General features: G+C 37.4%; 1 protein-coding gene across 3 annotated transcripts in view; it reads right to left on the bottom strand.

Moving 5' to 3' along the window:
• The window catches only part of LOC124595771 (Ig-like and fibronectin type-III domain-containing protein 1), a 1,092,366-nt gene that overhangs the window by 14,129 nt on the left and 1,050,646 nt on the right, over positions 1-27,591 (bottom strand). For all 3 annotated transcript variants that reach the window (XM_047134656.1, XM_047134654.1, XM_047134655.1), the window contains 7 exons: positions 26,542-26,788; positions 26,231-26,409; positions 15,430-15,561; positions 14,045-14,195; positions 10,572-10,718; positions 7,513-7,624; positions 6,964-7,160 (listed from right to left, as the gene is read on the bottom strand). In XM_047134656.1, the coding sequence (XP_046990612.1) occupies positions 6,964-7,160; positions 7,513-7,624; positions 10,572-10,718; positions 14,045-14,195; positions 15,430-15,561; positions 26,231-26,409; positions 26,542-26,788 (1,165 nt within the window). The remainder of the gene's footprint in view (positions 1-6,963; positions 7,161-7,512; positions 7,625-10,571; positions 10,719-14,044; positions 14,196-15,429; positions 15,562-26,230; positions 26,410-26,541; positions 26,789-27,591) is intronic.

Raw genomic sequence — 27,591 nt, forward strand, 5'->3', positions numbered from 1 at the left:
GTGCAGAGGTTAGAGTTTAAAAGTTCATTGATAACTAGATCACAGACAAAAAGCTATGGCAGCTAGAGTAAGATAGAGAATTGATCATATGAGGCAATGGTATTTTACTTCAGAATTGTTGAAACTGTTCATATGATTGAATCATGGGTGGAATTTTCCTAATAATAGAAATGGGTGCTGAGCTATTTACAAAACAGATCTTTTGAAAACAGTCTGTTTCTTTGGTAATGATTGCTGGCTAACGGCAGTAAGCAGGAAATGAGAGTTGAACGAGCTGAAGGTGAGCGTGAAAAACCACAAGTCTCTGGTGTAGTATTAAGTGTAATGCATGTAGACAGGAACATCTGTATGTGAATGTGTAGTGTAAGAGTTCTCCCCATTTGTATGAAAATTGATGAAGAACATATCCTGAAGGAGAAGAGGACAAAGAGAAAATAAAATTAACTTAAAAGTTGCAGTGCTTAAATGGACACAGATGACGTGGGCACATTGGCTGCTTCTGATGCTAGCAATTATCAACAATGTGCTGTTTATTTGTAAACAAATCATTCCATGATAAACACCAAAAGTCCCCCTGAAAAGGTAGTCATATAGTATAGTAGTGAAAATGAGATTATTTGATGATGGCAAAAGTGACACATTGCTAAACGTGGGCATTGGCAATTTGGTGATAGACTGGAAGTATAGAGATCATAGAGATGGTATCTCGAACAGTAAAAAATAAAAAACAACTAAGTGTGGGGGATAAAAATGTATAATGTGCTTTATCATGTTCAGCAACACCTCTTACAACTTCCCCAAAAGTTTCATGTCAATATCTTGAGAAGTTTCTGTTTGATTTACAAAAATGAATTTAAAATGTTCAGAGTCACCTCACTTTCAAAATATCATAGGTAAATGAAAAAATTAAAGTTGTGACAACATTACATGAAACGGTTATGAATTAAAAACCTTACAAATGTGACACTTGTGGTGTCTGCTAATTAAAATTACACATTGTATTGAGCTACCAAATGCCCATATTCATAGAGAACTCTGCATATCTTTTGAGAGGAATTCTGATTTAAATTTTGTGCTTCATGTTTCAGAAGGAAACAAGTGGAAGCAAAAAATGGATGCAGCATAATGCCCTGGTCTTATATGTACTTTCCCAGGAGAAATGATCAATATTCAGGAATATGACAGGAGCAGTCATTTGAAGTAAAAGCAAATCCTAGTAAATATGTAGTCTAAAAGCCATGCAATAAGAGCTATGAGCACTTGGTGAGTAGAAAAGATGTGTTTCACAGTAGCATAGATGAACAGTAATTTAAAGCTGTATTTACAAGGCACAAGTTATTTTGTCATATAATTATTCTGGAATCAATAACTGCAACTGAGGATTACAAGAACTTACTATACAATATAAGGAAAGGAAAGTAGAAACTACAAATCAGTAAAGGAGAAATTCATAAAATGTGCAACATTTATTTTGAAGTCTGCTGAACAATGATAAAATTTTTGATGATCAACCAAACATTGGAAAGAACTCTCAGAGAATAATACCTAGTATAGCATTTCCAGGATATGCAATGGTATCTCATGACATACATTCCACAAGTTATCAAAAGCTTTGAAAGTATTTATGATACATGACACTCAACCATCACCCACAACTCATGGAGACTAGTTGAACTAACTTGAAGACACAAACATCTTGCAGGTGGTGAACAGAATGTTTCATCCCATCTGTTTTCTGACATCCTCATTCCTGAACATTGCAGTGTACCAATGTACACCATGACCCATCAGTCCAGGCAAGCTTTTCCTTGTTTAAAGTGTCCAGCAGTGATGTGTTGTTTTGTTAGCAGAGGTCTAAGTGTAATGCAGAGATTTAAGTACCACATGGCAAGAAGTTTTTTGTGGATGGTGCAGCTGTTTACTAGTTCATGTTGTTCAGCAAGTGATTTGTTATGAGGTGGCCCATATATCTGTTGTTACAATGGATGATGGTTAACAGTGGCCTCTATCATCATCTCATTACCTACAGAACACTGTGTGGGTCATTCTTTTCCCCAAACTGAGGTACTCAAAAAATGCTCTTTAAATTCCAACTTTGTTTGGTGAGTCTTTAACTCTACATTGGGAATGTTATCTAAATAATGTGATGTCACTGAAAAAATAAAGACACTTGATGAATTTCAAATGAGTCAGAAATTTCAGAAAAGAAAAATGATACATAAATCATATGAAAAAGATCACATATTTGTATCAGAGCAGTCAAAATTATCAGAGCAGTCAAAATTGTAAAATAACCTATTGTTAGCAAAATTAAGTGAAAATATTAAATAATTTGTCACAAGTAGTCAGTTATAAAATTGTCCAAGTAAGATTAAATGTATTGTAAATATAATTTCAAAAAAAATAAGAAATGTGTTAACTGTTGAAAGCTTATAAATGTAATCACAGATATAACTGCATGTCCCAGTAGTGTTTCAGTCTTTGTCTCAACTGTTCTTTTGATTTTGTCTACAGAATCTCATGCTCTACCCACTGTTGCCTTCAGTGTCACCGACAATGCAACAGAAGCTGATAATGGCATGTGGTTTTAGTAATGATTTTATTCCCTTTTTATCCTTATATAGATAGCTGTGTGGCAGATTTTATAGTGTGTACAATGATTCTTTGTAACCTCTTCTTACCTACTTATTGCTTGAAGAAGTCCCCTGGCTGGTCAAAACCAGTTACAGGAATGTGAATTGCTCATGTGGTTATGTCATGGGGAAGAAACATTGCCACTTGAGAACATTACTGGTAACTCTGTATATGAAGCAGTCACACTGCTAGGACCAATGGTCTAGTTGACCAAAATAAAGTTCTAATTCACATTATTAATGAAATAGTTGCTACACACTGTAAGAAAGAAAACCTACCAAATTGGAGTACTCTGACCAGTGCTTCCTTGTCAAAAGTATAATTTTTGCTTGGGGAAGAGTTGTGAGTGTGTGTATGCACAAACAATACTTTTACCTATCCTATATTTTGAATCCTTGTACCGTATTCCCTATAATTTTTCTTGTTACTTTCTCATACATTAATATGAGGAAGTATTGTAACAGTGCAATAATTTGAATTTGTGATTTCAACAGAAATACATATTTTGTGGTCCACTAGATATGGTTTCACTGGTTTTGAAGTGGTATCTGTGTCTGTCTGTCTGTCTGTCCATTAGTGCATCTGTAGTTTGTGTAAGATATTACCTGGTTAATTGTAAAGTTTCTTTTAACTAATCAGTAAATATTCTTTTTTTAATTTCTCTGAAAACAATAAGACACAGGTGAAATTTGGATGCTGTAGTGTCCCAGCAGTTCACTACTGTGTAAGGCAGGGTGGAGCATGATACTTGTATGAAAATCTTAACCTGGGAATACTCAGAAATTAAATGACATCCTGCTTAAAAATTTCTCTCTCTCTCTCTCTCTCTCTCTCTCTCTCTCTCTCTCTCTCTCTCTCTCTCTCTCTCATGAACAGTAGTCCTAATTCTTTTTATCTGTTGTTTTTTGATTAAATGGATTACTTTGACAGAATTATTGGAAAACGTACTGTAAAATCAGAATGGTTCCATAAAGATTCAGCAATGGTTTCATGGTTTATGAACAGGGACAGAAAAAGTTTGCAAGTGAAGTTTTTGTGTTGTGCGTACAAACACTTTTCATTTTCTTGGGACCTTAGCACTACAGAGGAGCAGGATTCTACTGAGAAGCACAGAGAATAACGTAATATGAAACCGAGTTCTTCACAACTACATTTGTCTTCAGCCCTTCCTGGATCTGCATGTAGCAATGATGGTGTAATTTGATCTCCCAGAGCCACCAATGATTCAGATTTATTCTGATAGGCAAAATGCTTCAAGAGCAGAATTAATCTGGTCTTTTGAAAATGATTGAACTTTGCTGTTCAGCAAGCTTGTGAAGATGGCAAAGAAATCTTTGGTACAATATTTCCAAGAAGTGTTCCTTCTTACTTCATCCATTCAAAAACAAACACAAGATACTTTGTATGTGATGATTTAGCTGCAGCATTGGAGGAGCACATTTCTCTTTATGTTTGGACAAAACTGTGATTGCAGCTCCAGAGAAATAGCTTCAAACTGTAGCTGAATACTGGTCTGATTCCTAACAAATGATTATGAAATGACATCCACCAACTTTCTTCATTGCTAAAGTGACTACTTGTAATATTTACTCCAAGTTGAAATGAAGCCTTGGATAATGCCCAGCTTTCTTGGTCAAAGCTATTGATGGTAGGTTGTGATGTATCCAGTACTAACAAAACTGTGAATCATCTCTTGAATGATTCTCTAATCCTGTTATGAAGAAAACAGCTGATTGGTATTGGTGCATGTAACATACACATCATTCATAATGCATTCCAGAAAAGATTCCACACTTTGGTGAAAAAGCTTCAGATATCACCTTGTTTCCCTGTAATTTGTTTGATGGCCAAACATCTCAGTAGCAGATTCTGAAAACATAAAATCAGATATGAAACTTCCAAGGCATTGGTTTTTGGGACATGTTTCCTCTAGATGGCTGATATTAGAACCAACTGGAGAGAGACATTTATACCAATGATCAGCTGTTGAAAAATTCTTTCTTCAGTTCATACCCCAGAAAAAAGGAAACTGATGAGTTCTGTGAAATACAAAAATACTGTTAAACTATCAAAAGACAAAACTACCAAAGCAGAAATTATGTTTGCTTGTGCAAGTGCTTATACATGCTCAAGATTCACTGTTTTTTTCTGAAGAGAGATCCTTTAATGCATCTAATCGATAATGGCCTCACAAACCTTGTCAGAACACTCACAAATCGGTTTTGTGTTTTTGCTGCTCCACTGAGTCTGGAAGCATTTGGTGATAATATTACTTGCCATTCAAAAACATAGTGTTCAATAATAGAAAAAATGAATAACTCAAGAAGCTAGGTGCACAAGAAAGAAGCTATATTTACATGTGAGCTAGAAAGCACTGTGTGTCTGCTTGTACACATATTTTGGAAAAGTCTTCGGATTAACCTGCATTGCGGCGTCTTCGATGTTTGCATTCTCTGAAGAGGGTGAATGAAGGATCATACAAAAACATAGAAATTAGGTGCACTTCTTCCAACTGAGCACATTGAATATGGACTTGTTGATGAATGGAAACTATTGACATTATAGAAAGAAAAATGAGGTAGTAACAAGAACCCAGCTGACATCTACTGGAGTCTTCTTTTTTTAAGAGAAAACAAGTACCCTACTGTTATGAAAATTTTGAAGACTGCAATTGCACTCTGAAATGTCAGTGCATATGTAGAAACTGATTTTCACTATTTGGGAAGATCATGAATTAGGACACTGCAGATATGTGTGAAAGTACATTGAATGCTCATTTGACTGTTAGAAATGCTATAGTAAATGTGTTTGAGGGGGAGGTTCACTTTTTAATTATCAGTCAGAAGCTTCTTCAGTTGGCATTCAAAGCTGATGTCAGATACAAGCAATACTTTGAATATGAGAAGAGAGTGGCTGTGGGAAACAGGAAACAAGAACAACAGGAAAAAGAAAACTTGTTGCAAGCAAATATGAAGAGTAAGTTTGAAAAACAAAAGTAAATATTGAACAGGCACTGAAGAAAATGAAAGAGGAAGCAAAGGAAAAAAAGATTCTCGGTAGATTATTGGGTGGTGCAAACATGTGCTTAAAAGAAGTAATAAATAAAAAGGGCCTGGTGGGAATTAGTGTGGCCCAAATAATGTTGGGAAGTGTTACAAAAGCAGTTTATATCCAAAAACACTGTTATTCCAAAGAAGCAAACACAAAATGAGACTAATGAAAAAATTTTGTAAAGAAAGCTAGATGATTTTCTACATTACATTTCAAATTAAAAGTTGTAAACATTTTGTGTGTATTATTCTGAAATCAGTACTGTATAGCTGCACTTTAAAGTTTTATGTGATCTTTGTTATATTTGTGCTGAATCGGAGCATGTGAGTGTTATTATGATGAAGTGCAAATTTATTATTATATGTAGTTTTGTAATAATTTTATATGTTGATTACAATGAAAACACTAAATAGGAATAAGTTGGCTGACTATGAGGTTGGTGGAAGCCAGATAAAAAAATGCTATTGACCCTTCTTTTCTAATGAGAAATTTGAGTCCGTATTTAGTCTGCCTTTTACGGAATCAGTAAAGCTACAGTTTGTAATCAAAATCTAACTTTAACTTTAGTCTTACGTTTTGTTTCCATCTGTGTGGTTATGATAAAATGCACTGATGATGTGTACTTTTCCCATTCTGTGCCTGTGACGGTGACTAGTTATGCGAGACACCCAACTATTCCTTTTGTTGTACCAACAGACATGTTCCATCTTGAAAACAGTAGATATTTCTAATTTAACTGCTCATTAGTGTAAATTGACACACTGTATGCGAATGAAGTTTCTAGTAAACCACATATAAAGGAAACTCCATGTAGGAATACTAAAAATGTAGGAAAAGATATATTGCTACTTACCATAAAGAAGGCATGTTAAGCTACAGACAAGCACAATTGAAAGACACTTATACAAAGTTTTCAACCACAACCTTGACCAGCGAAAGAGAAATAGAGAAACACACTCCATCCATACACACAAGCAAGCACAGCTCACCAACACATGACCGACAACTCCAGCAGCTCATGCCAGGGCTGGCCTGAGCTGCCACAGTTGGCAGTTATGTGTGGGTGAGGTGTGCTTGCTTGTGTGTATGAATGATGTGTGTCCGTTTCTCTTTTTCTGATGAAGGCTGTGGCCAAAAGTTTTGTGTAAGTGTCTTTTAATTGTGCCTGTCTGCAACGTAATGTATATTCTTTATAGTAAGTAGCAATCTGTCCTTTTCCTACTTTGTTGAAGCTACATACAAGCCATGTATGTTTAAAAAGACAATTTAGTGGCATACCTATACTTCCAGATGAGATGTACTTATCCCTCGTTGTGAACTGCTTGGCTTCTGTCAATGTGCTTGTACCTAGGTGATTGCCAGCTTTAATGACACACTCATATGGCTCTCCATATTTCAGTCCTGTGATCAAGAGGCTGGTAGACTTGGTATCATTCTTCATTATAGTCCGAGAACCAACTTGCTTCCAGAAAACCCTAAAACACAAAACAGCATAAGCATTAAATGCACACCTGACACACTGGAACAGGTAATGACATAAAATCAGAAAGCAGAACTTGAGGTGAAAGATAAAAAATTTGTGTCAAGTTATAACTCATGAATATCATAAAACTGGCTTTGATAGAAAAAGAAAATAACAAGGAATGCTATAATTTGATGCAATTAGAACACAGTAAAATTCTTCAAGTAAACAGCAATGAAACTTAATGCTAATTAACTTCTTTATTTTGCAGCTCTTCTTTCTGTATCACCCTAATTTATAGTAGTCTAGATAAATTTTGGCAGTGAATTATATATCTCCTGACTAAATTAATTTTGTCAATTTACCTGTACATTTCTACAGTATTTGGGTTCTTGACTGGAGGATCCCACTTCACAAGAACAGAGTGTGCATCAACCAATTCAATTTGAATGTTCTGTGGAGGGCCAGGAAGGCGTCCTTCAAAAGCAAAAATGTCATTATGAATAATAATTTTATTTATTCATGATACTTACTTATTAGATGAAATAAAATTTAAGGAATATCAGTCTTGAATAGCAGAGACATCATAAAGTTAAAATCTCAGTTATTAAAAAATTGTTATCTCTTTCAATCAACCAGATCATTATCCTGGAAATTTGGCCTCTTCTCTAAAATGATTTTTTATGAGATGAGTTGTCTATTCCTGTCTGTTTTCTATTTGTCAAATGATAATTTCATTTTAATGACCATTCTTCTTGTAGATAAGCATACTGGACAAAACATTTATCACCTAGAAGAGAAATCACACAAACACCATGCAATACCACCTCTAGCCTTGATAACGGCCTAAATTCAGTGAAGAAGAGAGTCCCCAAGGTTCTTCAGATATGCCATATTCAGCTGAAGCCACTCATTGATGATTATAGCTCATAGACCTCCACAAGATTGTGGGGACATTGATTGCTATGTTTCACCCATTGTTCCAAACAGTTGCAGACATTTTCTGTGTGATGAAGATATGTAGTTTTTTGAGATAGTCGGGATTCATAGGGAGCCTGGGTGTTCATCAGACCGGAAAGACATGTGTGCTGCCTTGTGAACCCAGCTATTGTCATCTTTGAAGATGTGTGTCTCCACAGCATACTCCTCATGAAGATGTAGGAGGAAGGGCAACAATTGTCTCCTAAAATGTTTTTGTTCATATCCACAGTAACCTGCATGAGTGTGCCCAAGGTGTGGTATGAAAAACACTCATGAAACATGGCAGAACCACCTTCAAACTGAACTGCACCCTCAACACATTGCAGGTTAATGCTTCATGAGCAGTCATTGCACTTGCTGCTTTGCATAATTTGATAAGAGACAAATTAGTGACTCATTGGACCACACCACATAGCTCCAGGCATCTACTGTCCAGTTTCTGTGTTGTTTTACGCACTGAGACATGTAGGTATGTGCTACCACGAGTAATGGTTTTTTTGTGAGTGAAAAAATGAACTGCAAAATTTTGAAATTTGTATGTCAGGTATTGTTTGTTTTTAATAGATTTCTGTAGTTCTAAGAACTGATATCTCATTATTCAGTAATATAATGGACCATGTCTAAGTTTTGAAGGCTGTGGGCTGTGATTTGGAGTTTACACATTTACAGTAATTCACGAGAAGATAGAAGTAAGTGAAAGCTCAACTATGAGTTACATAATTCTACAGAATGTTTCACAATTTCTATTACAGGCTTCTATGGGTTGTAGACAGGATTTAGTGGATATACACTGCCGGAAAAAAATTGCAATACTTAGGAGGAGTTTTGCGACATAAGCAAGAGTTGGTAGGCATGTTGCTACATCTGAAAGATGGTGTCTACTCAAATTTCATGCCATTCACAAGAGTGGTGTTAGCAGTGCCACTATGAGGATGCATATCAGGTTTGCTTTTAACACACACTGTAATGATCAGTTACCTTTCATACTGGATATGGTGAGTTGATGTTAGTCAAAAGACAAGGCCGCCATTATCAACATCTCACCGAGTTTGAAAGAGGTCATGTAATAGGGCTGCAAAAAGACAGATGCTCCATCTGCAATATTGCAGAAAGACTTGGCAGGATATAGCCACTGTACATGATTGCTGAGAGATGCGGTCATGAGAATCTGTTATCGCAAGATGACCAAGCTCTGGATCGTGACGTGGCACTACCGAGAGGGAAGACAGTCATGTTTGGCACATGGCTCTGGAACAACATACTGCATCTGCACCAGGAATTTGAGCAGCAGCTGGCACCACAGTCACACAACAGACTGTTACAAATTAGTTACTTCAAGGACAGCTCCAAGCCAGATGCTCTGTAGTGTGCACTACACTGACCTCAGACCACTGCCATCTGTGACTTCAGTGGTGTCAAGCGAGAGCTTATTGGAGGGCAGGGTGGAGGTCTGTTGCATTTGTTGATGAAAGCTGGTTCTGCCTCGGTTCCAGCAATGGCCATGTGTTGGGTTGGAGAGAGAGAGAGAGAGAGAGAGAGAGAGAGAGAGAGAGATTCAGTTCCCAGACAATGTTTCATTGGCAATAACAATAAACAAAGCTCAAGGTCAGAGAGAGGAAGGAAGAGGACATAGACAGAGGGGGAAGGGGGGGGGGGAGATATTAGGGCATACATTCAACTCCATACATATTTAACAATTGTGAAACACTGCCAGGTTTGCTAGTATCTGTATACATCCAGACTACTGTTATTTTATCCTTGTGATTACTACTTAAGATCCATGATGCTGCAGAATTTTTCAATGAGTATCATTTCATGAGGACTCTGGTCCAGATGCTCACAAACTTATCATCTGCTGAATTAGTCAAATTAGTCATAAAGGTTATATCTATAAATATACCACATATGCTAGAGGTGACAAGAGGAACATAAAGTGACCTCAGATATTTTGTAAAAGTGTAGGAGTGCATTTCTTCACTGTTTAGTACAATGATGTGAGTGCTTATATGAATCAAGAGAGGTTACCACAGTTGTCAAGATACTGGGTTTGAATTTATGTTTATTTAGGTTTCTGTAACTTATTAAATCAATTGAGATGAATGCTTGGGAGGTCCCTCCAACAATGTCTCAGCTAATCTCCCAATTGAAATAGTACTCGTATCTCTAAGGACACTGACATATCATTAATTTGAACCTTTCTTCATTTGTTGTTATAAATTAGTGTGCATATAAACCATTCCTTTCTCTATGGTGTGTACACAACTTTAGATTTCCTTGTATGAGGCACAGTAATGGAGTCATGCGTGTTGCTAAGACATTAAGTCCAAAAAGGTTCAGTTAAGATAGCTGATGCCTATGCTTTACGTATACACAATAAAAAATAAACTTATTAAAATATTAGAATTCACATAATTGTGTTGTTCTCCTCAGGGGCACTTTTTACCTCTGTCCTCATGGAAACATGCCATAATTTGCTTTGTATAAGACAAGACACAAAACTTGTTGTTGAAAAGTGGTTCCCCTCGACACCAATCGAGGCATCGCCTTGGCACTCCCCACTGTGCACAGCAACTTCTGTGATCAGAACCATCTGAAGTAAAACCAAATAAACATCATTAGTGACAAAATAGAGTGGACATGTTTTAAAAGATATTTAAATATGATTAACAGAAAGTATTTACCTCTTATTTCTGGAATCGGTGAGTCTACTTTGAAACTAATTAAATTCAAGTGACTAGCAAGCTTTTCTATTTGTGTAATAATAGTATTAAGTATAGATGAATCAAAACTGTTTCATGGCAGATAATTCATTGTTCAGTAGGATGGAATTTTGTGGATATAATTTTACTTATTCTGTAGGTTTTCAAGGGCAACAGTGATATTAACTGTATTGCTTAAATATGATCATCACCAGATCTAGTTATGAGAATGAAGAAGTGTGTAACAGTTTCAAGAGGACAGTCCTAGCATTATTTTCGTGTATTTGTTCTGGGAAATACGCTCCAAAAATAGGCACAAATGTCAAAAGGAGACATTATACCACTGCATACTCTAATAGCGATAAAACATGTTCATAGCACTGACATTACAGCTACATAGTATATTAACATAAGACAAAAATCACAATTACTCCATGAAAATATATTTACAGTGTAGCAGAAAAATATCAAAGACAGTTCAAAAGCTCCCAAGAACAATTACATGATGAGTCCTTACTGTTACACATTCTGAAGTAAAAACAAGGACAGTCACTCCACAGGAAGAACAAATGTTACGAGTTTAAACAGTGGAAAATCCAGGATGGAATGTCAGAATATTACGAAAAAGAAAGTTGCTATTCATCATATGACTGTTGACGTGCGTGTGTGTGGGGATTCCCCCAACAAAGGCATTGTTGGCCAATAGCTCATTTTGTGACAGACTTTTTGTTGTACCTATCAGCAACTCAACATCTCTGCTATAAAGTGAGTAGCAATTACCCTTTTCAAAATATTAGAGTGTAATGGCCTCTTAACAGATTTTGGAAGGCTGCATAGTAAAAAGCTTTTCTATAAATGTAAATACTTTAAGGATTGATTAAAGGACATTTTTCACTGTTGGTGTTAAAAAAATCTCATAGCAGGGCAAGTCCTTCCCAGTTTTAAATAATATATCATGGCCTGCTTTTAACAATGCTGATTTGTGCACACAGTCTGAATTGTGATATGAAGTTGTGTGTATGGATATTAGTTGGATGAGTCAATGAACTGAAACATATAGAAAGTATATACTGAATTCAAATATAAATCTTATAACTGCCTTATGAATAAAAGAGTAGCAGGACCAAAATATTTGGACATGTCTCATGAAGCTGTACAAAATGTTGCTCAGTTTTCATGCAGTCTAAAAGAGCAACTACTTAGGGACATTTCTGGGAGTTGATACAAAAATTATGGGTAATGACTGCAAGTGCAACCAAAGGAAGGAACTTGAATATTTGAACAAAGTGTTATTTTGTGGTATAATGTTATCCTGACATTCAATATATAAGAAAGTTTCTTCACTCAGCGATGAAGCACAGATTATAATTGAAATGAAGGAAATTTAAGCAATAATAAAGCTTGAGTTATTCAAGAGAGACCACCACCAACACAACCTTCAACTAATGTTAACACATCCAGAGATAGCATAATATTACATTTGTAGCATAAGCTAATGAACTATTCCAGCTAAGTTCCCTTGTCTATCAAATTGTTCATAAAATATGACAGGATATATGTGTATAGAAAGTGAGACAGCTTAATGGAAGCAAATAATTGAGGTTTTACAGTATGACGAACATGATTGCGCTCCTGACATAATTTGTTATCCCAGATTCTGCAGTTCAATACATATGATCACTGTACATTCTTCTAACAAAGATCTATATGTTAACAGAACATATTTTATTTCTGGTCTGAAATATGTACAAGGTGTACAACTTTGCTTCTGCCGTTTTTTTCCCCAACATTTGAGGTTTTAATGAAACAAATTGGTTACACATATATCATTCAAAGTATTTTCCATCACTGGCCACTACTTTCTCCCATCTTTTGGGCATCCACATCAAAAAAATTGTTCATCTTTTGAAGTGATCGACGAATGGATCCAGTTTGTGACTTCTTCATGAGATCAGAAGTGTTGGTCAGCCAGGCCATGCGCCATTGTTCTAAACAGGTGATAGTCAGAGGGAGTAATGTGGTTGGGGTGGGACTTCCTATTTTAACATTTCCAAGTACTTTTTGACCACTTTTGCAACATGGGGTCAAACGTTGTCATGCTGCAAAATCACTTTATCGTGCTTCTTGCTGTATTGCAGCCGTTTGTCTTTTAATGCCCTGCTCAAACACATTAATTGCATTCAATAATCAACTTGGTGAGTATTTCACTTGGTTTTAACACCTCATAGTACACAACGACGAGCTGGTCCCACCAAATGCAGAGCTTGACCTTGGAGAAAGCTTGGCCGTTGACGTGGAAGCATGGCCAGGATATCCTCATGATTTTTTGCATTTAGGGTTATCTTAATGAACCCATTTTTTGTTCCCAGTCGCAATGCAATGCATCAATCCCTTCCATTTTTGCCCCTGAAGCAAATGTTCACAAACACCCAAACACCATTCAATGTCTCTTGGTTTCAGCCCACACGGGACCCAAGTTCCTTCTTTCTGAATCATGCCCATAGCTTTGAGACATTTTGAAATGGCTTGCTGTGTCACTCCCACTAAATGTGCCAATTCTTCTTGAGTTTGACGCGAGTCTTCACTCAACAATGTCTCCAATTTTGCATCTTCGAAAACATTCTCTCTGCCACCACTATGCCGATCTACGACGTTAAAATCACCGTTCTTGAAGCATTGAAACCACTCACGACATGTTCTTTCACTAAAAGCGTCCTTACCATATGTAACTGAGAGCATTTGATGAGACTCGGCCATTGTTTTCTTCAAACTGAAACAAAACAGTAACACGTCCCACAAATGACGAGAATTAGGCTCGTAAACTGACATTTGCAATCAAGAACAATTTTATGATGCAGACACAAGTTGACTAATGTTTGAATGAGGTTATGTTGACTGAGGTCCAAGCTAACTGCCTGACATCTGCGGCCTGTTTCTTTCGACCACTGCTTATCGTTGTCGCTACCTATTGGCAAACAGTGGAACCAAAGTTGTACACCTTCTACTAAAATTAAGATTTACTTATCCAACAAATGATGGTGTTGGGACATTGTTATGACTGACATGTAAGACTGTTAAATAATTGTTAGAGAAAAAGGCAAAACTGTGTTGCATGACTCAAAATCATATGTTTTTCCATCAGAATACTCAGGTTGTTAACTATTTTAATTACTGCAGCTAAATTTCTAATATTACATTGTACTGATAAAAACCTTACCAGCTGCACACTTCATCAACTTGTCAAAATCATTAATGCACTCTGGTTTATCAATTACAGCGTCAATGTCTAAGTAAAATGAGCATGCTACCATACAGCTTGATGTCACATTTTGTTCAATGCAGCATTGTGTCACATTGTTGCTGGCAGCCTGTAAAATGTTTAAAACACATAATTTTTAAGTTTACACAGAGTGACTACACTATTTTACCATATCTATGTGAACATAAAATAATAAGTGGAGGCAATGTATATGAAAATTTACAGGAGTGGCAAAACAAAACCACAAGAAAGGTGGGATCCCTATTGTCTACGGAAATTAATTAATGTGAGATGACTCAGACAAATTATGCAGCTGATAATGCAGTTGTAATCCAACCACCATGTTAACTGCACAAGAGATTAATTTTGGTGTATTTTGTGGATGTAGTTTTTATTTTTGTGCAAGCTGACTGCTGTTATCATGGCTCAAGGTCACCTAGTGTGTTGAAGATACCACATGTTATGTGGATTCAGACTGCTGGCACTACGTTCCAGCATGTTACAGCTTAATGTTCTAGAGTGGGCTTTAATTCCCACATTGTTAACAATGATAAAATGTTGAAATTGCAATCACAATAAATATTTTTAACAGCCATATGTGGAATGACTACTTTCTGTAATTACATTTAGACTGTATCCTCTTTGAAATTCTGCAATGAGATTAAGTTAGTAGAGCGATAGAGAGACAGCGATAGATAGATAGATAGATAGATAGATAGATAGACAGACTGACAGACAGACAGACAGACAGACAGAGAGAGAGAGAGAGAGAGACAGAGAGAGAGAGAGAGAGAGAACACCAAGGGGGACGGGGGGGGGGGGGTGAATTTGAAGTGATTATAAGGCCTCAGAAAATTCTGTAGCAGTAATCTTTCTGATATCTATTGTGAAAGGATGAATTCCAGCACATCTTCAAGGATTCCATCACGGCATTAAAAAAATATGCAAGAAATGGCCAGTGATGTCTTCTCTTAAATGTTCTGCACAGTCTTGATTCTAAACTGGTAACTTCAGTGAACTTAACAGTGTTTAAATATATCTTCAGTGTTGTGATGGGTAGCTGTTACACAAATACATAATCTGCAAGTATACTGACATAGTGGATCCAATTTCATACTATGCAGATGGAAGTAATTGGAAAAAGATGTCAATTTGAATATGCACTAAATTATTTCATGAAGGAAAAACTTGTAACCCCTCATTGAATTAGTTACCATTATACATGTATGTTTTTTATTGTGTGTTCTGTAGTGTAATCAATTATTAACCTTGAACTGAGAAGCCTGAATCATAGAAAAAAATGCAACATAAGTGCAAAAAGAAAAAAAAAAGAAGGTATTTACCACATTTCGTATTCTAACAGAAACAGGGCGTGTTTTGCTTCCAAAGGCATTCTCTGCATGGCAGAAGTAATCCCCTTCATCTTCACTGCCAATTTTGTGAATAGTAAGTTGCATTATATATTTATCTTCCTCCTGGAACAAACAGGACAGAAAGACCATGTAAGTAGAGAGAAGAAAAAAATGAAAGACAAGACTGAACACTGTCTTAATGTCACTGGTCCACACTTCTTTTTATTAGTGCAAAATGCACGCATGCACACGCGTGCGCGCGTGCACACACACACACACACACACACACACACACACACACACACACACACACCAAGGAAACAAGACAGTAATGCAGCATTAGTGAGCTTGTTGTGGTTCTGGCAGGAGAAGTAGTGTATGGCACACAGTGGAACAGAAGAATGAAGCGGGTGTGGTGTGGGGAGGAGATGGACACAAGGTAGAGCAGAAGAAAAGTGGGACAGGAGAAAGAAGTGTGCTTGTAGAATAATGGAGTAAAATATTGGGAGGGGGATGTGGAGAAGTAGGAAAGCATGGTGATGTGGATGGAGGTGGGTTTGGGATAGCAAATAGTGGCGACTAAGGGCAGGATTGCTGGACCAAGGGATATGTTATAAGGACAATTCACATCTGTGAAATTTGAAGAAGCTGATGTTGGAGGGACAGGGGATGTTCAGATGGCAAAGGTTGTGAAGTGCCCATTACAGTCAAGCAGGTTGTGCTTAGCCACTGGATGACCACTAATTCAGCTAGCCATATCCACTTAAAATGCTATATAATAGTTGTAGCACAGGTGATGTATGGCATGATGGCCTTCATAGCTGGCACTGTCTCTGGTGGGATATCATATTCCTGCAGCAGAAATGAAGCAGGATGTGCTCAGTGGGCCTTGTATCAGTGTCTTCCACAGGGGTGAGACTCCTGAGGAAAGAAGTATATGTGTGTGTGTGTGTGAGTGTTTTTTTGTGGAAGAACATTACATTGATATGGCCACTCTGTGGACTACAGTGATATGAAGATTTTAGCTTCCATCTCTTGGAAGCCATGGAGATTTGATTAGCAGATAATTTAATAAATTGCAAATAATTTGGACAAGTTATGCAAACCAGCCCTTCCAATAATTAAGCTGCAGAGAAGTTTCCATGGTGTTGCCACAACCAAAGATATATTCGAAAGGTTCTGACCATTTGAGCACTTTCTCCACCTGTTACAGGGGCAGACATTATAAGGTACACTTCTTTGCTGCTGACCAGCACTCGTGGCTTGAACTTGCATGTGCCATACCACCATGGTGCAGCATATAAGGCAACTCTTGCCACCTCAGCTTCTATCTCACTCTGAGGATGGCCAGAAGATATGCAGCCAAGATGATGATATGTAGCCAAGATATCAGTGGTAGAGTTGGAATTGGCATGGCTGCTTGTGCAAATGTAATATGGTATGAATCTGTGGTTTGCTCCACAAATTTCTGAGCATTGGACGAAGAATAGTTCGGGTCAGTTTATTGTGAATGTTCCTTGATTTAGTCGATCTGATTATTCATTATGGCATGAAAAGCTGAAAATGTACAAACAATTGTTTGTTTACATGATACGCTTGTTAAGAAGTTTTGAAACTGTCATAAGCTACGCAAATGCTGTGATCGTTTCAAACTCCCAACAGGTGGAGTTGAAATTGGACAGTCAATATTAATCATCTATACTGCATATTCTATGCCCTGGAAAATCCTGCTATGTAACTTAATGTATGGTTTCTTGGTGCAGAGTTGTGAGAAAATCCAATATTAACTATGAATGGCATGATTGCTGCTGTTCTTTGCTGTCTGCTTGTTACATCTACTGTTGCACAAGTACTCTTCATGCCATTGTTCAATGCATGACAGAGAGTACTTAGTACTACTTATTAGCAATTTTGTGTCCTATTCCATTTGCATACTGAGTAAGGAAAAATAGCAATTTGTAAGGGGTGACCAAAAAGTTTCCATTCAAAGGCCATGTAGTCCACAATCAGCATGCCAATCAGACAAAATCACCATGAGCAGTTATCCCAGTGATGCACCAGGTCGAAGATACCTGCTTGGCAAAACAATGTGTCCTGCTCTGTGAAGGAGTCTGTAAATGCCTACTGCTCATCCTTGTACAATAGGAATTGTTGACCCTTCAAGGCATTTTTTAAGGGCCTGAAGCCAGATAATCATGTGAGGAGAGATCAGGATTATTGGTTGGGTGCTCTAGTGTATTCCACTTTTGAGGTTTTGTAACTTCTGAATTAAGGCATAATGTGGACTTGTATTACCGTGAACTTGGCGCACCATTCCACAATATAGATTTTTGACAGACATGCTGTCCCATACAGTTCTTCATTCTCTGATGGATGTCTACCAATGTTTGTCCCTTGGCACCCAAGAAAATAACAACAGCACTTTGGACCTGTTTACCACAAGCACATCTGAAAGACATAAAAGCCATGCCAAACTAATCCCTTTCCTACATGTTGGTGCTTTTATTCCCTCATTGTCGTCATGTTGTGTTGCATATATGCCAAAGCAATGCCTTCAAACAAAAGCTTCTTGATAGCTCCTAACACAAGCTTATGTATCTCTTTCTCTTATCTTATTCTCATAGTAACAGCACAAGATATATGACAGTGTCAGCAGAACTGTAGCATGTTCTTCCTTGTTAAATGCATTTCTGAACAAATCTCACAGTTCAATTTTACAGTCCTTTTGCTTGTTTTAATTTAAATTCACCTTCCACTGTTATGTTCTACTTATCTGGTTCGAGATATTGTATAAGAAATGTAGCAACAGGAAGAATGGTGCTTGCATGAAAGAAAATGCAGCATACAAGAGCATTAGTATGCTGGAATATGATGGGATATGCAAAAAATAGTTTTCCATACAGCACTGATTAATTAAACTTCCATGACAGATGTGATATCGCAGTAAGTCTGGTTTACTTTATTTGTGCTGAGAGATAATGTAAATGGCAAATGTGTTGTCTCTGGCTGATATATCACTGTCTTTCTACATTAAAATATGCATCATTCATGCAAATTGATAACAGAACAGGAAAGGTCTAAGTTCTGTACTACAAACTCCTGCACTGCTGATTTCGCTTCTGGTTTAAAGAATTTATGTTGCTGTCACGTTATAGCCTGTACTCACCTCGAACATTACCCACTGAAATCAAAACTTCAGAATAAATTAAAGTACATCAGTCACTGCTTCGTCAACAATAATGTCTTGTACTTCAGATTAAACCAAACAGTAATGCAAAAATAGCAATGGATTACTACATACTTAAGTGGTAAATAAAAAATTATTATTCATAATTATATAACAGAACAATCATGAAATGATTATTATTACTGTTAAAAGAAGGTGAACTATGATGTCAAAAACTAAATTTGTAATAAAATAAAAGGTAGGAGACAATTATCATCCCATATAAAAGTATCGCCCTCCATGAACATTGGAATTTACTGAGGTTTGCTGGCTTATATGGCTCAATGATACTTATAGCCATGTGTAACCACAACAGGGGTAAATACACTGAGGTGACAAAGTCATGAGATACCTGCTAATATCATGTCAGACCTCCTTTTTCCCAGCATAGTGCAGCAGCTGGATGTGATATGGACTCAACAAGTTGTTGGAAGCCACTGCAGAAACACTGAGCCATGCTACCTCTATAGTGTCCTCAACTGCAAAAGCATTGTTGATGTAGGATTTTGTGCATGAACTGACCTCTCAACTATGCCAAATACATGCTCAATGAGATTCATAGTGGGCATTTTGGGTGGCCAAATTATTCACTCGAACTGTCCAGAATGTTCTTCAAATCAATTGCAGACAGTTGTGGCCCAGTGACATGGTGCATAGTCATCCATAAAAATAAAGTCCAGGAATGGCTACAAATAGGCTCAAAGTATCCAAAAATAACCATTTACAGTCATATGATTGGTTCACTTGGACCAAAGGGCCCAGTCCACTCCATGTGAATACAGCCCCCCAGCTTGTGCAGTTTCTTGTTGACAAAATTGCGTCCGTGGCTTCATGGAGACTGTACCACACTCGAACCTTGCCATCAGCTCTTACCAACTGAAACTGGGACTCATCTGACCAGGCTGCAGTTTTCCAGTCTTGCGTCCAGGCAAGGTGCTACAGGCGAGGTCGTGCTGTTGGCAATGCCACTCACATCGGTCATCTGCTGCAGAAGCCCATTATGGCCAAACTTCACTGCAAGTCCTAATGTATACATTCATCATATGTCCCACATTGATTTCTGTGGTTATTTTATGTAGTGTTGCTTGTCTGTTAGCAATGACAACTCAATGCAAACGCCATTGCTCTCAGTTGTTAAGTGAAAGCCATCGGCTACAGCATTGTCTGTGGTGTGAAGTAATGTCTGAAATTTGGTATTCTCAGCATGTTCTTGACTCTGTGGGTCTCAGAATACTGAATTCCTGAATGATTTCCAAAACAGTATGACCCTTGCATCTAGCTCCGACTACCATTCCGTATTCAGAGTCTGTTAATTCCTGTTGTTGTTGTTGTTGTGGTCTTCAGTCCTGAGACTGGTTTGATGCAGCTCTCCATGCTACTTTATCCTGTGCAAGCTTCTTCATCTCCCAGTACCTACTGCAACCTACATCCTTCTGAATCTGTTTAGTGTATTCATCTCTCGGTCTCCCTCTACGATTTTTACCCTGCACGCTGCCCTCCAATACTAAATTGGTGATCCCTTGATGCCTCAGAACATGTCCTACCAACCGATCCCTTCTTCTGGTCAAGTTGTGCCACAAACTTCTCTTCTCCCCAATCCTATTCAATACCTCCTCATTAGTTATATGATCTACCCATCTAATCTTCAGCATTCTTCTGTAGCACTACATTTCGAAAACTTCTATTCTCTTCTTGTCCAGACTAGTTATTGTCCATGTTTCACTTCCATACATGGCTACACTCCATACAAATACTTTCAGAAATGACTTCCTGACACTTCAATAAACACTCGATGTTAACAAATTTCTCTTCTTCAGAAATGCTTTCCTTGCCATTGCCAGTCTACATTTGATATCCTCTCTACTTGGACCATCATCAGTTATTTTTCTCCCCAAATAGCAAAACTCATTTACTACTTTAGGTGTCTCATTTCCTAATCTAATTCCCTCAGCATCACCCGACTTAATTCAACTACATTCCATTAGCCTCGTTTTGCTTTTGTTGATGTTTATCTTATACCCTCCTTTCATGACACTGTCCATTCCGTTCAACTGCTCTTCCAAGTCCTTTGCTGTCTCCGACAGAATTACAATGTCATTGGCGAACCTCAAAGTTTTTATTTCTTCTCCATGGATTTTAATACCTACTCCAAATTTTTCTTTTGTTTCCTTCACTGCTTGCTCAATATACAGATTGAATAACATCAGGGACAGGCTACAACCCTGTCTCACTCCCTTCCCAACCACTGCCTCCCTTTCATGTCTCTCGACTCTTATAACTGTCATCTGGTTTCTGTACAAACTGTAAATAGCCTTTCGCTCCCTGTGTTTTACCCCTGCCACCTTCAGAATTTGAAAGAGAGTATTCCAGTCAACATTGTCAAAAGCTTTCTCTAAGTCTACAAATGGTAGGTTTGCCTTTCCTTAATCTAGCTTCTAAGATAAGTCATAGGGTTAGTATTGCCTCACGTGTTCCAACATTTCTATGGAATCCAAACTGATCTTCCCCAAGGTCAGCTTCTACCAGTTTTTCCATTCGTCTGTAGAGAATACGCATTAGTATTTTGCATCCGTGACTTATTAAACTGATTGTTTGGTAATTTTCATATCTGTCAACACCTTCTTTCTTTGGGATCAGAATTATTATATTCTTCTTGTAGTCTGAGGGTATTTTGCCTGTCTCGTACATCTTGCTCACCACATGGTAGAGTTTTGTCAGGACTGGCTCTCCCAAGGCTGTCAGTAGTTCTAATGGAATGTTGTCTACTCCGGGGGCCTTGTTTCGACTCAGGTCTTTCAGTGCTCTGTCAAACTCTTCACGCAGTATGGTATCTCCCATTTCATCTTCATCTACATCCTCTTCCATTTCCATAATATTGTCCTCAAGTACATTGCCCTTGTATAAGCCCTCTATATACTCCCTCCACCTTTCTGCTTTCCCTTCTTTGCTTTAGAACTGGGTTTCCATCTGAGCTCCTGATATTCATACAAGTGGTTCTCATTTCTCTAAAGGTCTCTTTAATTTTCCTGTAGGCAGTATCTATCTTACCCCTAGTGAGATAACCCTCTACATCCTTATATTTATCCTCTAGCCATCCCTGCTTAGCCATTTTGCACTTCCTGTCGATCTCATTCTTGAGACATTTGTATTCCTTTTTGCCGGCTTCATTTACTGCATTTTTATGTTTTCTCCTTTCATCAATTAAATTCAGTATTTCTTCTGTTACCCAAGGATTTCTACTAGCCCTCATCTTTTTACATACTTTATCCTCTGCTGCCTTCGCTACTTCATCTCTCAAAGCTACCCATTCTTCTTCTATTGTATTTATTTCCCCCATTCCTGTCAATTGTTCCCTTATGCTCTCCCTGAAACTCTGTACAACCTCTGGTTCTTTCAGTTTATCCAGGTCCCATCTCCTTAAATTCTCACCTTTTTGCAGTTTCTTCAGTTTTAATCTACAGTTCATAACCAATAGATTGTGATCGGAGTCCACATCTGCCCCTGGAAATGTCTTACAATTTAAAACCTGGTTCCTAAATCTCTGTCTTACCATTATGTAATCTATCTGAAACCTGTCAGTATCTCCAGGCTTCTTCCATGTATTCAACCTTCTTTTTTGATTCTTGAACCAAGTGTTAGCTATGATTAAGTTGTGCTCTGTGCAAAATTGTATCAGGCGGCTTCCTCTTTCATTTCTTCTCTCCAATCCATATTCGCCTACTACGTTTCCTTCTCTCCCTTTTCCTACTACCGAATTCCAGTCACCCATGACTATTAAATTTTTGTCTCCCTTCACTATCTGAATAATTTCTTTTATTTCATCATACATTTCTTCAATTTCTTTGTGATCTGCAGAGCTAGTTGGCATATAAACTTGTACTACTGTAGTAGGCGTGGGCTTCGTGTCTATCTTGGCCACAATAATGCATTCACTATGCTGTTTGTAGTAGCTTACCTGCACTCCTATTTTTTTTATTCATTATTAAACCGACTCCTCCATTACTCCTATTTGATTTTGTATTTATAACCCTGTATCCACCTGACCGGAAGTCTTGTTCCTGCTGCCACCAAACTTCACTAATTCACACTATATCATACTTTAACCTATCCATTTCCATTTTTAAATTTTCTAAGCTACCTGCCCGATTAAGGGATCTGACATTCCACACTCCGATCCGTAGAACGCCAGTTTTCTTTCTCCTGATAACGACGTCCTCTTGAGTAGCCCCTGCCCGGAGATCTGAATGGGGGACTATTTTACCTCCGGAATATTTTACCCAAGAGGACGCCATCATCATTTGATCATACAGTAAAGCTGCATGCCCTCGGGAAAAAACTCCTGTCATGTGGCCATAAATACATTGGAAATCTTTTCTCCATGACTAACCTGAGTACAAATGACACCTCTGCCAATGCACTGACCTTTTATACCTTGTGTACGCATTACTAATGCCATCTGTGTAAGTGACTTTTGTCACCTCAGTGTATGTGGAGAGGCCAGAATAACCTGTGGCTCTTTGAGAGAATTTGAAAGTGGGAATGAATATGTTGTAGTTAGATATTGTGGGAATCACTGAAGTGAGGTAGTAAGAAGAACAGGACTTCTGTAAGGTGAGTGCAGGGTTATCAATTCAAAATCAAAGAGGGGAAACGGGGAAGTAGGCCTAATAAGAAAATAGAAACACAGGTAAGCTACTATGAGCAGCATAGTAAATGCATTATTGTAGCCAGGAAAGACTCAAAGTCAATACCCAGCACAGCAGTACAAGTTTATATGCAAGTAGTTCCACAGATGAACAAGAGATTGAAAGAATGTTTGATGAGGTAAAAGAAATTGTTCCAATAATTAATGGGAGACTAAACAATAACTTTGATGGGTGACGAATTCAAAAGTAGAAAAAGGAAGAGAAGGAAAAAGAGTAGAAAAATATGGACTGGGCAAAAGGAATGAAAGAGGAAGACAAGAGGTAAAATTTTGTGCAGAGCAATATTTAATCACTGCTAATACTTGGTTTAATAGTTTGTGAAAGAAAGCTGTATTTATTGAACAGCTTGGCGATACTTGAAGGTTTCAGCTTGATTATATAATGGTAAGACAGAGCTTTCAGAATCAGGTTTTAAACTGTAAGATATTTCTAGAAGCAGATGTGGACACTGATGATAATTTGTTGATTACGAAGTGCAGATTAAAACTGGAGAAACTACAGAAAAGTAGGAATTAAGGAGTCAGGACCTGGATAAATTGAAGGAACCAGTGGTTGTTGAGAGTTTCAGAGGGAGCACTATGCAAGAATGGTGGTCAGAAGCAGGGTAAAGGAATACCATATAAGACGAACTGGTAGCTTTGAGGGATAAAATAGTGAAGGCAGCAGAGTACCACCATGGTAAAAAGACAAGGCATAGCAGAAATCCATGGCAACATAGAAGATATTGAATTTAATTGATGAACAGAGAAAATATAAAAATGCAGACATCTCAAAGATGAAACTGACAGAAAATGCAAAATGGCTAAGTAAAAACGATAGAGGGTAGATCCAAGGCCATAGAATCATGCATGACTAGGGGAAAGATATATGCCATCTGTAAAAATATTTATAATAACTTTGGAACAAAGAGAAACATTTCTATGAACATGAAGAGCTCAAGTGACAAGCCAGTAGTAAGCAAAGAAGGGAATGCTAAAAGGTGGAAATAATATATATCGGATCAATATAAAGGAAGCAAACTTGAAGAGAATGTTATAGGAAGAGAAGAGAAAGCTGAAGGTGAGATGGTAGCTACTGTGAGATGAATCTGACAGGGCACTGAAATTCCTGGGGGGATAAAAAGGCCCCTGGAGTATATGACATACCCATAGAATTATTAAGAACCTTGGGAGAGCCTACCATGACAAAGTGTTCCCCCAGATCTACAAGATATATGAAACACAGGAAATACTATTAGACTTCAAATAAAATGTAATAATAATGTAATAATTCCAAAGAAGATAGGTGCTGACATACTTGAATACTACCAAGCCATAGTTTGATGGTCATGGTTGCAAAATATTGGCACAAATTATTTGCAGACAAATGGAAACACTTGTAGAAGTTGACCTCTGGGAAGGCCAGTTACAGTTCTGGAGAAATGTAGGAACACACAAGGCAATATTGACCTAAGTCTTATCTTAGACGACAGGCTTAAGAAAGGCAAAACTACAATTCTATTATTTGAAAATTTAGAAAGCTTTTGACAATGTAGACTGGATTACATTCTCTGAAATTTTGTAGGTAGCAGGGGTAAAATACATCAAGCGAAAAGTTAACTACACTTTGTACAGAAGCCAGGCAGCCATTACTAGAGCTGAAGTGCACAAAAGTGAAGCAGAGGTTGAAAAGGGAGTGGGACAGAGTTGTAGTCTATCCCGATATTATGCAAACTGTAGACTGAGCAAGCAGTAAAGGAAACCAAAGACAAGAGATGGAGAAGGAATTATAGTTCAGGGAAAAGAAATAAAAAATTTGAGGTTTTCTAGTGACATTGTAATTCTGTCAGAGACAGTAAAGGACTTTGGGGAGCAGTGAATAACATGGGTAGTGTCTGGAAAAGCAACATATATATATATATAAAAAGAGGAGTGTCTGTTTGTTTGTAATTCATAAAAATCTACAGTTTTATTCTGATCTTGATGAAATTTTGCACACTTTACCTTCAAGACAAGAGGAAGATCACTGCCTATAGTATAATATTTCTACCCAATCTGCTAATGAACATTTGTGCAGACATTGGCTATATATTTGTAACAGGAATAGTGGAATGTAATCAAATTAAATCAGGTGATGCTTAGGGAATTAAATTACTAAATGAGACATTAAAAGTAGTAGACGAGCTTAATTATTTGCACAGAAAAATAATTTATGACGGCCAAAGTAGAGAAGATATAAAATGCAGATTGGCAACAGCAAGTAAAGCATTTCTGAAAAAGAAGGCATTTGTTAACATTTAATATCAATTTCAATCTTTTTGAAAATAATATTTCTGGTGTGTAGCCTTGTACAGAATTGAAATGTGGATGATAAGCAGGTCAGACAAGAGAATTGAAGCTTTTGAAATATGATGCTATATAAGAATGCTGAAGATTAGATGAGTATACTGAATAACTAATAAGGAAGTCCCAAACAAAATTGAAGAAAAAATAAATTTATGGCACAACTTGATTAAAAGAAAGGATCAGTGGAAAGGACAAATACTGAGGCATCAAAGAATCAGTTTGATAGTGAAGGAAATGTAGGATGTAAAAACTGTAGACAGACACCTAGCAATGAATACAGTAAGCAGAATCAAATGGATGGAGGTTGCAGTAGCTATTCAAAGATGAGGAGGCTTGCGTAGGATAAAGTAGAATGGAGAGTCACATCAAGTAAGTCTTTGGGCTGAAGACAGTAGCAATAACAATAGCAACAAAAACAACTACATAAAAGTACTTAGGAATATCAGTAATTTGCTCTATCAAATTGAAAAAGATATCATTCAATTTTATTTTGTTTTATTGTTATACTTATGTTTGTTTAAGTTGTTTTTACTTACATCCTTCACTGGTTGAACATTAATGTTATACTTTCCACCTTGTATGACAGGTACACGTCCCGAATGATCACGCCAGAACATTGTTTTTGGCTCTGGATGAGCGTCTATTGTACATTCAAGAACAACAGAATCTCCAAGACCCGCCATAGTTATTCCTGATGCTGTTATTTGTGGGGGATCTGGAACACAGAAAAATTAATTGTATGTTTTCACTGAGTGTTATGAATTCTGTAATATTGTCTCAGTTCATGTGCACCATGTGAACAAGTCTTACAACCAAAGCTCATTTATAGTAGTATCTTTTCTCTTACGACTAATTGTTATCTTCCTAGAGGCTTGCATCGGCGTTCCATATCCATTATCAGCATAACAAGAAATTTGGTCCATGTCTCTTGTTACATTATTCACCACAGTGACCATGTGCCGTGTTACTTCTTGTCGTACAAGTCGACCAGAAATATAAAGTGATATTGTTGGCATTGGTGTTCCCATTGCAATGCATAAAATAGTCATGCTGCTGCCTTCAATAACCAAATTGATGGGATGCACAGTTGGTGGCTGTAATTAAGCAGAAATTTATAAAAATCAAGATTAGTTTCACATGTGAGTATTTAAATTATTGACAAGAAGTGAATGGAAACACATAAAAATGTGTTATTCTTACACAATATTTAGGTAATTTCTATGCTATCCACAAGATTTTCTGTAAATTTTGCAGAAACTAATTCCTATTTTTCAAAGGTATTGTTCTTCTCTCAATGATTGTTAACCATAAGCTGGTAGTGACCTGCTATGCTAATATCATATGAATTGTATCGAGTTTTAAGCATATGCAAAATTGCAATATAATATGTTAACAGAAAGAACTTGGTGGAATGTAAAGAATGTGCACCCATGAGCTTGTTCTGGTGTAAACAGGTGAGTTGCATATGGTACACAGTGGCATGGATGAGTGGAATGGGAGGGAGAGATAGAACATAAGAAGAGAGAGACTGCAAATAGGAGAATGTACTATAAGTCTAGAATGAATGAAGTTGGGTGGGGACAGGAGCTAGTGCAGATTGCGGCCAGGAGGAATCAAAAGATGTATTGTAAGGATAGTTCCCATCTGTGTAATTCAGAGGATCTGGTATTGGGGACCAAATCCAAGTGGCGTGGATCATGAAGCATCCAAGTTTAAATTGAGCATATTGGGTGTGATCAGCAGCATATTCCATCGCGAAATTGTCCACTCTGTTCTTGGTCACAGATTGACAATGGCGTTCATTTGGGTAGCCATTTGGCTGATGGCCACAACCACATAAAAGGCTGTGCAGAATTGACAACATAACTGGTATACAATATGATTGGTTTCTCCACTG

This window comes from Schistocerca americana, chromosome 2, assembly GCF_021461395.2.
Source record: "Schistocerca americana isolate TAMUIC-IGC-003095 chromosome 2, iqSchAmer2.1, whole genome shotgun sequence".
Taxonomy (NCBI): Eukaryota; Metazoa; Arthropoda; class Insecta; order Orthoptera; family Acrididae; genus Schistocerca; species Schistocerca americana.